At 34.0% G+C, this 16,442-nt stretch overlaps 1 protein-coding gene across 1 annotated transcript; it reads right to left on the bottom strand.

Moving 5' to 3' along the window:
- Positions 1-13,858: 13,858 nt before the first annotated feature.
- On the bottom strand, positions 13,859-14,407 carry LOC125859148 (agamous-like MADS-box protein AGL29). Its single transcript, XM_049538859.1, has one exon. It carries the CDS (start codon positions 14,405-14,407, stop codon positions 13,859-13,861), a length of 549 nt encoding a protein of 182 aa, XP_049394816.1.
- Between the last annotated feature and the right edge of the window lie 2,035 nt (positions 14,408-16,442).

The raw sequence follows: 16,442 nt of genomic DNA, 5'->3' as shown, positions 1-16,442 counted from the left end.
TTTTTTTAAAAAATTATTTGGGCAAAAATCCATATGTCATTGATTCATTGGTTACTTTTTATTTTTACTCAAAATTTATTGTTTAAGAATTGTTTTTGACACAAATGACAAATGTCATCGTTTAATTTGTCACTTTACACGTCATTCACGAGTGTAACACACACACTTCATATATTTTTGTTGATTGGAAAAAGAGTGTCAAAATGATATAGCGATACCGTACATGAGGTGTCTAAAATAAACATTGTCCAGTTGAGGTGTCTAACTGAAACTTCGTGCCAACTTCAAGGGGTCACCAATGGATTAGGCCTTTAAATATGTATCTACATGAGATGTGTCATGCAAAAGTAGTATATTCAATCATAAAATAATAAAAGACATTATAAAATATCAAGTTCTATAAAATAAAGAAAATGATAAAAAAATATATATATAATTTTAAAGAAAGTCTCAACTTGTAAATAATAAATAAAAACATGAACACTCATCTATGGCTGCATTGACAAATACTGAAGCAGGAAACAATGGAGTAGGTTTATAAAATAGTTATAGATGAAAATTTTGCTAGCTAATAGCCTAATGAAATAATTTTAAAACAATTCTTAAATTATTCTAAATATAACAATGGCGATTTATAAACTGTGTCACAATTTTGACCGTCGTGATTAACATCACACTAAACAACATGGTGGGAGAACCAAAGTCTAACCCGAAACCAACGCAACACCATTTAAAGAGACAAAGTTCATCATAAATAAAGAAACAGTTTAGTAAGCTAGAGAATTGGGTCCCTATAAACTCGACCCAATAGCCAAAACATCTAAATGCGAAAAGCAACCCGTGAGATTTGAAAGTCATCATAATAAAACTTAAAATAGTCAATTGGGGATGCAACCCAGAAACTAAACATAAAGTTAATTATTAATGTCTATGTACGAATATATGGACAAGAAACAAGGAAGAACTCATTGCAAGTCGAAAGATGTAACTCACCTTTGAATTCGGATCAAGTGTCTCTCAACTGAAGTCTCGGATCATCTGCTGGAAGATTTGGTGCACTCAATAAGAAAAAAAACAAGTGCACTATTAGTATACAAATCATCGTGTATTGATAGGATCACACGGCCAGTGCAATATACATATATACACAATTCTCTACCAAATAGTAACACAAAACAATATACAATATAACAACAATTATCAGTCACGCTTATATTCTCAGTCACATGTCACAAAACAACAATGCATGAATCAACCAATGCCATAAACATGTCTCACATGATCATAATACAAACATTGATCCTCTCATGGAACCTCAAGCATAACTTGGTACTCTTACGAAACTCAAACCAAACTATCAGACGTGGTATTCGAGTCAACCGTATATAATCATACTAGGCGCGGTACCCTAACCAACCAACAATATCATGTACTGACGTGATACCCAAGCAAACCAACAAGCACATCAAGCATGCATAATTTCATAGCACAATAATCATGCATAATCACATAGCACAATGAATAAGACCACTTGAACCCACAAGTTACAATCACACATTCATTTCATATGTTTCCCTACCATGAGTGGTATTCAAGCCAACCAATAATATCCTATATCGACATGATACCTGAGTCAACCAATAAGCACATCATTATGATACTACTCCATTGATATGATGATGATTATGATGCTACTGCTTCGTTGGTAGGATAATAATGCTTCATTGATAGGATGATGATAATCTATTAGTAGGATGATGATGTCCCATCGATAGAATGATAATGCTCTATCGATAAAATAATGATTGATAATGATCTATTGATAGGATAATGCTGATAAAGATCCATTGGTAGAGTGAAGATAATAAAGAACAGTTGGTAGGATAATGTTGATGATACATTGGTAGGATAATGCTGATCCATTGGTAGGATAATAATAATGAAGATCCGTCGGTTGGGTGATGATAATAAAGAACCTGCTGTTAGGATAATGTTGGGATCCATTGGTAAGATAATGCTGATCCATTGGTAGGATAATGATAATGAAGATCCGTCGGTAGGATGATGTAGATCCATTGATAGGATGATGTTGATCCATTAGTAGGATAATGCTAATCCATTGGTAGGATAATGATAATGAAGATCCGTCGATAGGATGATGTTGATCTATTGATAGGATGATGTTGATCCATTGATAGGAAAATGTTGATCCATTAGTTGGATAATGATAATGAAGATTCGTCAGTAGGATAATGTTGATCCATTGATAGAAAAATGATAACGAAGATCCGTCGGTAAGATGATGATATCACATTGATAAAATAACGATGATGTCCCTATGGGTGATGATATTATCTTATTTGATGATACTCTAGGAATGTCCATCTGGGTGATAAATATGATGTTTCTCTCGACATTTCACATTATCGCGTTTGATATTGATGAAATTCGTGAATATTCTTCAAACGTTCTTAATGCTGAAAAATGTAATCTCGTGTCATAAAAAATGCTTGTATATGTTGAAAGTGACGCTTTCACTTGTTCCCATTTTGAACACTTTGTTTTCGTTGTGACTTATGCTTTACTGGGAATTTAAACGAGGTGTTGTTGATCGTATTTTGAACTCTTTCTTTTTCTTCTGAAAAACTTCAATGACTTTCCTGTATCCATAGAAAAATTGTCAATTTTTGGGAGATCCTCGCCCTTTTGACTTCTCCATGTTCGTTGAATGGAGGAATATGATGAACTTGAGGCAATCTTATAGTCATGCATTAACAGAATAAATTGTTAGTTTTTAAAAACAAACTGATCTGTGTTGACTTCTTCAATCGCTTGCTCATTTTCTTGCTATCTTTAGTTGATCGTTCTGATCTCTTGCTTCTCGATAAACAAGAAAAAATATTTTATGCAAAAACATTTGAAACGTATAGATAAAATCTTTAAGAAAAAGGTTTTCAAAAAGCTATAATTGAAAAAGGTCACTGTCAAGTGTCATGTCACGTCAAACTTAAATGAACATCCTTGGTTCAAAACTTTGGTATGTCCGATAGCTTGTTCTGGAGAATTTAAAATCCTTAAAGCTTGGGAAATTTCAGTCATGGTTCTCCCGAAATCTACTATATTCGGGAAGTTTTCTAGTTGACCCTGAAATCCAACGATGCGGGAGATTGTCGAAGTTGACTATGAACTTTAACAATGCCAGAGATCATTTGAAGTTAGTTTTAAACTTCTAATCATGCTTGAAATATTCAAAATGGACTACAAACTTCTAGTGATGTTTGAAGAAATTTTTGAGGCCATCCAAAAAATTTCTGTCCTAGTTAGATGTCTTGGAGTATCTCAATGCATCTTCAGTCTCAACTTATTGGAGAGATCCTTTTCTTAAGAACTTTTTAGTCCCTCTCAAAATTTTTGTCCCAGTTTCTATTGTAAATAAAAATAGAAATCTTAGGGAGATATGACTGAGACATTATGGCGCCTACGTTTCTAATTCTTGAGAATTCAAGTCAAACGTAGTTCCCCTCTCGAGGATCTACAAAATAGGAAAAATTACAAAGAAACAGATCGAGGCCGACATAGGCCGCTTACATATCTCATTCTTGAGAATTCAGGTCGAACGTAGTTCAAGTAAAAAAAGAAAACACATTAAAAGGGATAAAGGGGTGACCGAGGCCGCTATAGGCCGCCTACGTATCTCATTCTTGTGAATTCAGGTCAGACATAGTACATTATAAAGGGATAAATTCTAAGAATAAACTATTACAAGGAAATAAAGGCTATTACAAGGAAAAGATAGAAATCGAGTATTCAAACATGATATGTTTCGACAACATTTAACTAGATTGATGACTTGTGATATCCAATGTTCATGCTCAACCATGTGATGTCATCAAACAAATGTATCTATGTGTTCTCTAAGCAAATTGATGAGTTCTCTTTCTTGCGTTTTTGTCAAATAGGCACCAATTTTGATTTCTTTGATGTGTTCATCATTTTCCTGATTCACTATTTTGATCTCTTCTGAATTCGACTTATCGTGACTTTCGAACTGTCTGAACTCCTCAACCAGGTGTTTGGGTATCATGATCTCCTCGTTGTAGTCCTCAAATTCCTCCGCATCTACCCCATTTTGTTCATTCAACTTGTGACATGACATGATATTGACAGATTTGAAAAGATTTTCACTGAAATCATAGACAGATGTTGTTAGATAAATATAAAACAAGTAAAGCAAATTTTCGTAATAAATGAGGTTTTCGTTTGAAATAAGAAAATAAGAACTTCTGCCATGATGATAAATCATTTTGCATTTTGAAAACATCAGGATGGAGATTAAAACATAGTGAGGGAAAAATAGAGTAAATGATGGGTCTCGAGCCTCATTCAAAATACCACCAACTTTTAGAAATAACATATAAAATTTTCTATGTCTACCAAGACGAGCGAGGAATCGAGAGCGGAATGGATGTCCAGTTAGGCATTTTCTCCTTTGGCTCACTGTCTAGTATGAGTGGTGTCTTTATCATCTCTTCAAGCACAATTTCACCTTTTTTGATCAAATTTTTGGTTCCTTCCCCTACACCAATTTGCATTGGAAAAAACTAATATAAGTGAGACAATGATTTCTGAAAAGTTTGATCGATCTTTTGCTTGTTCTGACACTCATTCGGCACTAAAGGAAAAGCTTGATGGAGTGCCATGATCAGAAATTTGAATTTCTCTCTTTTGGTTGGAGAGGCTACAACATTCTCAAGCTTTTCAAAGTTGACTGAGATTATAACTTTTTCACATTCAAATCTTCTTCGACTTCAACCATATTAATAGTCACCCCTCCATGATTCGGCATGGGGTTACTATTGACATTATGAGTGGTAGTATGAAGAGTGATGACCTTTTGATCTATCAAGTCTTGAATTTTATGCTTCATGTTTATTCAATCCTCAGTAATATGCCCAACACCTCCTGAATGGTTAGCACAGTGAAGATCGGGTCTATAAAACTTGAAGTTGACATTGATATTTTTTGGATCAATTGTCTGTATTAGGATAGCTGATTTCAATCTCTCAAAAAGTTATGTTCGGCTATCAACCAAAGGAGTAAAGACTCTAGAAGGTTTCTTCTCAAGATTTGGGCGAGGAGGATTGTACTTATTTAGAGGTACTTGACGGTAGTTTGGAGGATTTTGATAAGTTGGTGCTTGCGTTTGGAAATTTGGGTACTGTGGAGCTCGGTAGCTAGGAGGGGTACTTTGGTAGTATGGGGGTGAATTTTGGTAACTTGATTGGATATTTGAGCAATTAACTGATGGAGCTTAATGATATGTATGGGTATTTTGGTAATGTGGAGGTGGAGTTTGGTAACTATGTGGTGAAGTTTGGTAATTGGGAGATGGGATTTGGTAACTCGGTGCTGGAGTTTGATAACCCGATTGGGTATAACAAGCTGGATATGAATTTTGTGGAGCTTGAGGATAACCTTTGTAAGGTGAGGATTTTATGAAGTGTCCTTTTCCATCAGATACCCAGGAAATAGAAGACACATCTTTTCTCTTATTTTTCAACAATCCTGAAGATTCGGTTGGGGCGGCAATGCGAGAAATCTTTCTGATTTTAAGCCCATCTTCGATAGCCCCACATACCTTGACTATCTCCACAAATTTTTCTCCAATGAGCAACATTATCCTATCATAATACTCTGGCTCTTGAATGCGTATGAACACTTCAACGATCTCCTTCTCAGACATAGAGGGTCGAACCCGGGCGACCTCTTTCCTCCACCTATACTCATATTCACGATAACTTTAAGTGAATTTCCGCTTAATTCTCTCCAAAGAATAGCGATCAGGAACTATATCCACATTGTAGGCGAACCGTTAGACAAAATCCTTAGCTAATACATTCGAGCTAGACCATTTATTTATCTCATGAAAGGTAAACCATTCCAACGCTTCCCCACTTAAACTTCGGCCAAAAAGTCGCATTAACAAGGCTTCATCCCTGCCAACTCCTACGAGTTGGTCACAGTAGGCTCTCAGGTGCGCCAATTGATTCCATGTTCCTATGAAAGTGTCAAATTTTGGCACTTTAAACTCTTTCGGGAGGTCCAGATTCGGATGAATGCACAGATCCTCATAACTCAACCCATCGACTTCAGGAATATAGTGCAGCTCATTCACGGATTTCCTGATCTCTTCTTTCATATTCAGCTTGGCTGTCTATTCCTTTGACCTCCACTCTCTCTCATGTTCTTCATAGTGATCAAGCTCGGAACAGTTGACATAGGGTTCATTTGGAATTGGAATTTGAAAAGTAGTCTTTTGAGGCAATGGTGGAGCAATGAAGGAATTCTGGGTATTTTGAGTGACTTGGTAATTTGGGGGAAAATCTAGAGGTTGGTATGCTAATTTTGGTAATGGGTGAAAGTTTGGGGATTGCTAACATTTGGTTTTGGAAGGGGAGGATAAGTTTATGGGTTGGTGTTTTGAGGAGGAAGTGGCGCTTGGTAAGAAGCAGAGGCATGAGGGGGATTTGAGGCGGTTAGATCAATGATGGGGGAGTTTTGAGCAGGGTTATGAGATGGGTTCTGAAACTGTTCTACCCTTGGAGGAGGAAATAGGAGTGGAGGTCTTGCATCTCCTGGAGGGTTGAAAGTGAAAATTGGATTAGGCAAATCTTGCCTCCTTTGCATTTCGACCCTCATTTCGGCAATCTGTTGCATCAATTGCATAATTAATTCATTTTGATCAGCGGCGGTGGGCTAAGCCACGACAACATCAGTCAAGCCAATCTCATCATTGTTATCACCCATTATTACCTTTCCTTTTTGTGAACTTTGATAGGGGAAGGAATCTTTGGTCGCCTTAGATCTTGTGAAATAAGGATGACCAGTTAACTTATCAACACAGATCAGTTCTAAGTACCTGACAAAGAAAAATAACTCAAAAGATAAACGTGTTAGTCTATGTAGATGATAAATAATACAAAATATCACACATTGGTGCAAACACACAAGAGTTGCTTTATTCGAAGATAAACTAGCTCACGTATTTAGAGAAATGACTAAATAAATATAAATTTGTCTATTTGGTTTTGAGCTTAGTGAATCAGAAACGTCAATTTAAGTCGAGACAAAGTTGATTGTATCTTTCACTTTCATATTTCTGATTTTCGATTGATATGAAACTCTGTTCTCCTTGCAAGAATTGGAAAAGAAAAACAAATTCTCAAAATGGGGACCGAGCCTTGAAAGGCTGCCTACGTATCTCACGAGGGAGAATTTAGGTCCTATGTAGTTTGATTCTTGAATCTTTTTCGATTTGAGATGGTGAATCTTTTTCTGATATGGGAGAGTAGCATTTGAAAAATGAAGTTCGAATTTTGTTGGAAAACTAAAGACTTAAAGACTATTTGGACGCACTTTCGATAGTGACTTGATATTTATGCTTAAAGGGTTCTAGAAAAATTCCAAGACGAGTAGGCTATAACATCTTCAAATAAAGCAACATATTCACACAAACAGTGATAACACATAAACAAATATTGCGCGATCTAAACAAATATGTGACCTTTTTGTACCAAGGGTAGGCCTAACGATTTGAAGGATGTATAACGTCGTTTGAAACATTCCATTGCCTCGAAATCTAAATTTATGCAAATTTTACGAATAAAACTGAAAGGGGATACATAATAGGGAAAAAGGATACAAATAATCAATTCCACACATGGGTACAATTCTAAATAATGCTTCCATGGACGATCATTCTTTTTAATTTCTTGTCATCTCCAAATGTTCACACTTTGGATGAAACGGTAACTTGATTCTTCTTCGACTCGAACAAACTATTAACTCCCAACCCCAAAAGATAATTTTGCCAAATGACGTATACATCCTTCAAATTTAAACACATAAGTATGATTGTCTTTTATTGACCAATGAGCCAAATAGACACAAGGTTGGCTTATAATGGGCCCAACATGCCTTGAGTGTTGGGTCAACTTAGTTCAAAATGTGCTACATTTGGGATTTGGTTTCGCTCTACGCTAGATGACTAAGAGTGGTTTTTGAAAGACCGAAAACCCAAACGGACAACTTAGGCTGGAACTCACGACAATCATTGGATGCCTGATGTACCAATAAATTACTTATCATTCCAGAAAAACATCAAGTACAAAAAGTCTGGCTGCGATTATGCAGAAACCGTCCTTCATATACTATACATACAAGTTGAAAAATGTCATGAATGTAATGACAGTTTATAACAATTTAACAAGTAAAGAATATAAACAATTTAACAATTAATAACAATTAGTCAAATAGTCAAATCTGATGGTTAGAACTTAATTAATCCCCCAGCAGAGTTGACATTCTGTTTTATTTAAAACATAGAAAACGACAGGTTTTAGAGTTGCCACTTAATTTTTAAAGAAAAATCAAGAAAACTATTTTTTTCAAAAGATTAAAACAGTAAATCTAATGAAAATATTTAAAGGGTGTTTAGGGTTCATATTAACATTTTGGGAAGGATTTGAAAGCACCCGAAATGTCCGCTAACATGCAGTTATCCAGTAATTAACTATTTGGCTAAATGTTTTAAGAAAATAAGCAACTTAACTAAAATTGAGAAAACTAACTATCTTAAAACTTAAAAATAAACAACTTAAAACTTGAATTATTTTTTAAGGGAAAGGGAGATAGTATAAAGGATTTACTTAAATAAAATATTTTACAAAGTAACTTAAGTAGTAAAATAAGTATGATTATTTAGTCTTTAGAAAATTTAGAAATGACTATCTTTTGGGGGAAATCGAATGTGGACAACCTTAAAATCGACTAGCAAGTAAACAATTAAACAAATACGAAATAAATAAAATAAACAGAAAGAGAGTTTTGAACCCAAGTCTGGTTATTTGTCCTCCTGGGCGAGTACTTGGTCCTAATTTGTCTTGGGCCTTTGGCCCATTTAAATCACTTGTTCTGTCTTAGTCTAACATAAAAGAAATATGTTTCTTTTGGGCCTTAGGCCCAATTTTTTCACTTGTCCTAAGAACTAACAAGTAATAACAAGTAAGAGAAAAAAAAAAGCTTAGGCCCAAAGTAACAACATTCAACTTTGAAAAAACAAAGGTGGGTCTTTTTTGATCCAATTTCTTCAACTCTCCGATCTGCGGCACTTCTGATTTGGGTTTTTAACCCAATAAGATTACCTTTACTTTTCACGACTCAGCAGAGGTTGACTAAAAAAAGAGAGAATGCAAGGGAATGGGAGTCCAAATGGACTCAAACGGGTGCCACATGTGAAAAGAACAAATGTAAATATTAGTATTCATATTTGATAAAAGTAAAACTTATTATTGAAAGATACAAGCATCCATGATAATCAACCACTTACTAAAATCAACACTTGCTCACTGGAATAGAAAATAACTCGTGATTTTTTTTAGACAAGTGAAACAGGTAGGGATTCGTTATAAGAATAATTTATTCTAGCGGGATTAATTAAAGGCTTTTAAGATAAATTACATCGCGCTTGGACAAAGATCAGTTTTTGGCAAACAAATATAAGATGTTCTCAATTCTATCATATAAAGCAACTGCCGATTCTAAAAGAACCAAAAGATAACAATTTCACATCAAAACAGGTTAATCACTCATCTAAAAAAAATGAACTAAGTAATGCAACGAACATAATAGCAAGAAACTAACCACAAAGTCTAACTCAATCAAGGAGCACATGAGCGAAACATGAAGAAAGCAAAGGCATGGAAATAATAATCTACTGAAAAAGCATCTTAAAAATCAATGAAGAGGCAAACCGACAACTCTTCCCATTTTCAACATCAAAGCAATACTCATTGTGAAGCAACAAGTGCCAGGGACAATAAGGAATACAACAACGATTATGAAACTAGGAATAAAAGATGATAAGAATCTAATAAGCTCATAGAATCATGTTAGAACTAAAACAAGCTCCTCTATGATTACGACAAAGTAGTAACACAATTTAGATGAGAAGAAAATTAAACTAAAATGAACATAGCAAGAGGCTGAAGCTCAAAACGAACATGAAGAGAGAACTTTGAACAGCCCACAAACCTCAAAGAAAATACCAAATTACAAGAGCATATGCATCAACCAAGAACAACATTAAATTTAAGCTAAACAAAGGCATGTTTTCAAACCAAAACTAGGGAATTCATGGATAAAAATAAATAAAATCATTTTTTAAAGTCGCAGCTACTGAAATCGACTAAAAAATATAACCAAAATAGGTTGCTAGCAAATTAAACTTGAACAATTATTATCCACGCCAAAAACATGAGCAAGGGTGTACTATCATGCTAAAGAAGAGAATGTTAGAAAATAAACAAATAATTTAAAAATAGCAACTCTTGGCAGAGAGACCGAACCAAACAGGTGACACTTCTTAGATGCATAAACACGAGATCGGATGCTTAACATTTACATGAACAAGTGTAAGGACTAGAACCGAGATACCCAATACTCTTTAGAACAAACTAGATGAGCAACACAAACGAAGCATCAAGAAAGCTAGGAGTACTTATAACAAAATATGAACAACAAGAACAACAAAAACATTAACAGCTACTCAAATATCCAATCAGAACACCTGAATAGAAAAACGTAAAAGAACTATGAAGTAAACAAAACTAGGAAAGAGTTTACCTCTTTTCGGGCAGCGAACGAGGGACCACGAGCTAAAGATACTGAACTTCCACCACCACAAGCGTAAACCTTGAAGATTCCGATAAACCAAGAAGACGAGTGAAAATGAAAAGAATCGAAAAAATGTCTTCTTTGCTATTTCGATTATATCTCCTATATATTTATATTCTTCTATATCTATTTCTCTCTATCTCTATCAATAAAAAAATCTAACTTTTTCCAACCTTTTTCGTCCAACCTCTAACAATAAAGAAGAAAGAGGCTTAAATAGGGGAGAATAGGGCTAAAAAAGGGGGAAATTGGGTGGGTCTGTGGATGAATTTCAAATTCAAAATTCGAATTCTTTTGAGGATAAGGTTGATGAGCTGTCATTTGTACAAATACTCAACGGAACTTTGAGGGGAGCCGTCCGATTTGGGAGAAAGGACGCTCGAAGAAGGAGATTGCTCCACCTAGCACTGCTCACGTACAAATGATGAAGGAGAGAGGGAGAAAACGACACAGCCGAGTCGAGCCTCGCGATTCTAAGATGTTCGCGAGTGAGCTGGGCTGCTGGATTTGCAGATGGGTCGAGTTTGTTAGACTGCTACTGCTGGGTCACGCTGGTTGAAGAAGAAGAGCGCATGGGTCAGGCCGAGTTGTATTGGAATGTATTGCTGATGTTTGTTGTATGCTAGAATGGGCTGGGTTATTGTTGCTGGATAAGAGTTGGGTCTTAGGAGAATTAATAGTGGGTTGAGGACATGGGTTGTAACTCTAGCCAATTTAAGTTTAGAACTTAACCAAATTTAATTGATGAAATCGGGCAATTTAAGTTTCACTGTTGTTTGCACTATTTCCTCATGTGTACCATGTCCACTATCACCGTTCTTCTTTACCTCCCTTGAGGTTTCACTACTTCTCTTCTTTGGAGTCAATTGCTCCAATTGGAACACACTACGAGTACCCACTGAATTTACATGTCTTGAGTTAGGATTTGTATTACCGGGCAAACCTCCTTGAGGACGTGAGTTTTGAGCACTAGCAAATTACCCCTAACCAATAAATTTCGTGGAAACTGATGCAGACTACCTAAAATCACCTCTCTCTGTTTCAAGAACTCAAATTACATAATTAAGGGTTTTGAGCAGTTTTCTGCATAAAATCCCAATTTTCTCACTATAGCGGCCCATATCTTGCTATAGCGACGTCGTTACAACGACAACTAGCCTTGCTATAGTGGTATGCACACTCTACTATAGCGAGGTTCCCTCTACTATAGTGATGTCGGTGATAGATCTACAACCTAAACTCCGAAAAAGGCTACTTTTACAACAAAAACTCTTCCCTTGACATCTTGACTCATACCTTTCACGCCAAATTTAATTATGAGAGTTCTACTTACCCGAATTCAATTTCGAAAGGCCCTACAAATACTTTAATGGCTACAAGTATACATCAGTCAAATCTCAAAACAAGACCCTACCCTTTCCCAGATTTCATCTGAGGCTGACCTAGCCAAGAATTTTTAAGTTACTATCTGAAAAGTTTTCTGGCTCAAATTTTTTTCCTATAGATGGATGGACCTACTCATAATGACTGATCATGTTGTTACACTTTGAAATTTTTGTATACGTAAATAATAAAATAAAATGAAACTTAAGTGGGATAGGGCAGAGCGGATTTATACAGGGTGGGGCCGATTAAGAATAGAAAAAAATGCTATACGGGGTGGGGGAGGGTGGATTGAGAATTTTGCGGGTTTGACTTAACCCGCCTAGCACCCTCCCCATTGTCATCCCTAGAGGAGTTGTCAAAAATGAAAATAACCAACAACTTGCATTCTCTTGTTTCCTATCAACTTAAAGAAGTAAGAATATAACAAAAATAGAATCATTTACAATACTCTATTCGTTTACATTTGTTTGTCTTACTTTAATTTTTAGCCTGTTTAAAAATAAATGCATTTTTTCTTTATTGAAAACTCTTTAATTCTAACTTTTCACGTGACATATTTAAGACCACAAGATGGAAGAATATTTTAGTACATTCTACATATATTTAGTTTAAGACCACAAATTTCAAAAGTCTTATTTATTTTTATAAAGTTAGAATCAAATCAAAATCAGACAGACAAACAAATTAAAATAGAAGGAGTATATCACTAATTATCAATTAGAAAAATTCAAATTCATTACAATTAAATTTAATCATTTGATGTGTTATGTTTATCGAACTAAAGGAACACATAATCTTCAATAATTGATTTACTATTGTTGAAGAGTTTCACATTAGTATTTGACAAAATTACATTTTAAAGTACTTTTAAAAAGTTTGGTCAAATATTAATTGATATTCAAAAGTGTTTTTATAAAATACAAATTATTTATCACAAAATATTTTTTAGAAAAGCACTTTTAAACTAAACTAATTCAAAATAAGCTGTTTTTTTGAAAGTTTATCCAAATAGGCTATAAATTGACTTTAGTAATAGCAATTATATATTCCCTCGTTAATTTACTCTCGATAAATATAGCACATTTATAAACATGTCACATTATGCACTCAAGGGTGTGGCATAATGGCCGAAGTGGTTGAGAGTTCTGAGGTCTCAGATTCAAATTCCAGCAAAGCCAAAAAAAATACTAAGTGATTCTTCTCATTTATCCTAGTCTTGATAGACGAAAGTTGGTTCGAAAACCACACTCATAAAAAATAAGATGATTATATATTTGTCTAAGAATATCCAGATGACGAACTATTTGAAATAAGACTAGGAGACATAAACGTTTCCTTTATATAGTGTGATCAAACTCCATCGTTATAAAAAAACAAATCATTTTTTAGTTGAGTCATTTTTATTCGCATATATTGTTTGCACCTTTATTTTCTCAAATAATTATTTTGGCATGAGTTTTTATTTAAATAATATATTCTACGACACATTCAAAAAACTGATATGTTGTAGTGCATGTAATTCAAACTCATAATACAATATTAAAAGACCTAACATGTAGGGGACAAAAATCCCAATACACAAGATATCTTTATTAAAAATCATTGCAAAGTACATGTATTACGCCATAATTGAAACAAAATAACAAAATAAAAATAAGATGATTTTAAAGTTTCATTTTATTGCATATAGCTTCGATAAAAGATATTATCCGAAGATGATTTTTATGAAGCACAAATATCAACTATCTGCATCCTTTGGTGGGGAATGTATGGAGGACGAAGCTCCATCTTCTAGCTGCTTCAATTGGACATTTAAGAAACCCTCAGCGGTATTCATGATACCTTCAAACTTGGTTATGTCCTCTGCATTGAATTGATCCATGGACTCCCACCAACATCTTACTCTAGCCTCATTCTTTTGATCCATAAAACGTATTTTTTCCTTAGCAGCTTTTTCTCTTGCATCCAATTCATTTAGCCTATCGCTGTTTTGAATTACCTTGTTGCGTGCCTCTGCAGCAACGAGTTGTGCACCTAGATCTAATTCTGTTGTGGGATTTATAAAACGATCAATGGCTACATCAGTAGTCGGGTGAACAAATGAATACGACTTACCAGATGGAGAAGAAAGAACTATTCCAAGATTGACATCAAATTCTCTTACTAGTTCACTGGCTTTTTTATATAAGCCTGAACGACGTTTAGAAAATGAGGAATATCGAGCAGCTTCTTTTTCTATTTTCTCTAATGGAATTTTTCTGCGTCCTAATGTTTTCTTACCCTCCATGCTAAAGTACAATAAAATATATTAGTCAAATGTTTTCAAGAACTATGACTCAAAAAAAAATGAAATATCATAAATATTTATACACATAAAAAGAATTTTTTTCACCATAATGATTAAATTTCAAGCCAAATATTGCAAAGGAAAGTAATCTTTTCTTCATATTGAACATTATAGTAGTAAATTGATATTGATTTGATACTCAAAATCTGAGTTTTATGGTAAATGAATCTGGAAATTTTAATTTAAAATAGGTAAATCATTTAATATACTAAATGAAATTTGTCAATTAGTGATTAGCCATTTTGAATATAATGATGATTCATTAATGATGTACCAAAATTCTTCAATTCATTTATAGTAATTAAATCAAAATATTCACTTTCTCAAATTATAAAAAAATCTATCACTTATTCTTTTATAGTAACAAAATCAAAATTTTCACTTTCTCAAATTAAAAATAAATCTATCACTTAACTTGAAAAGGAAAATGTATTAATATACTTACAATTTTAAATATATATATAATGAAGATTCATTAATTATATACCAAAATCCTTCAATTCATTTATAGTAACTAAATCAAAATATTCACTTTCTCAAATTATAAAGAAATCTATCACTTATTCTTTTACAGTAACTAAATCAAAATTTTCACTTTCTCAAATTAAAAAGAAATCTATCACTAAACTTGAAAAGGAAAATGTATTAATATACTTAGAATTTTGAATATAGATAGATTCTTCACTTAGATTGATATTCATATAATTTAGAATGACATTTAATATAATTAAAAATTTAACTAGATAGTAAATGCTTTAATAAATTACTACAATGAAAATCAAACTTTCAACATATATTAAAAATAAATAAATCTAAATTCTAACTTAAATTATAAATATTTTAGCAAAAAGGGTCATATTTGCTCTTGTACTCTTAGAAAATGGTCATATTTACCCTTCGTCATACTTTTTAAATATATTTGCCCCTGCCATCAAATTTTAGGTACATATTTACCCTTAGATTGTTAAGTCTCATGTTCCCACTTTTATTATCCTATGTGGTGCCTATGTGGCACGTGTGTATATGTATATTTATTTCACTTAATATTTATTTTTAATTTAATATTATATTCAACCAAATATTAATTATACCCATCTATCTAACCCACCAAATCCAACTTCTAATATATTTTTCATTGTCAATTTCCTAAGAGAAAACCACAAAACTTTGACGAGGAGAGTTTTGGTAGCTCAGCCATGAGAAATTGGGCTTAATTTGCTACTTTATTTGTGTGTGTTGCCATAGTGCCAAAACATGTTGAAAGAATGTTGATAGGGTACTTAAAACAATGCTTAATTTTTTACTGCATTTTGTGTAATGACCCGAACCATCGTTATTTAGGGAAAACAAAAATTTGGGAAAATCTAGACCACTGTCTCGCCAGGGCAGGACATATACCGCTAGGGCAACAATGCCACAATGGGGCAAGTAGTCGCCAGAGCGGGATAAGCGAGACAAAATGTAAATAACACAAATTCTTAGTTACTCCTTCTTCTTAAAATACCTAAATTAGTTGGAGAACACCCTAGAAACCCCAAAAAAGCTACTCCAAGCTTGGGTAAGATGGAGAGAGAGATTTCTAGTGTGAGGATGGCGATATCTTGCGGATTCTTGGTCAAATTCACCGTCATGTCGTCCGGAAAACCAGAAAATTATCTGCAATTCCTCCGTGCAACTGCTTGGCGCCCAGGTAAGCTAGGTTTTATGAATTGAGTAGTTATAAATATGTGCTCACTACGTAATATATGTAAATCAATGGTAGGAATTATGCGAGGCCTTAGTGCACCGAATGAAATATGATTAAACCCTAGAAAGAAGCCTTAGATGATGAACTAGGGATAAATATAGTTGAATTAATGCTTACATGATATACGTCGATGAGTAGTTTGTAGGTGATGGTTGTGATTTCATGTTGTGTGATGTATGCTTGTTCTTGCTTCATTATAATACATGTATGTATGTGAATGTTGCATTA

The sequence above is a fragment of the Solanum stenotomum genome, chromosome 3 (assembly GCF_019186545.1).
Source record: "Solanum stenotomum isolate F172 chromosome 3, ASM1918654v1, whole genome shotgun sequence".
Taxonomy (NCBI): Eukaryota; Viridiplantae; Streptophyta; class Magnoliopsida; order Solanales; family Solanaceae; genus Solanum; species Solanum stenotomum.
The sequence above is the reverse complement of the archived record's forward strand: the minus strand, read 5'-3'. Positions and strand labels throughout refer to the sequence as shown.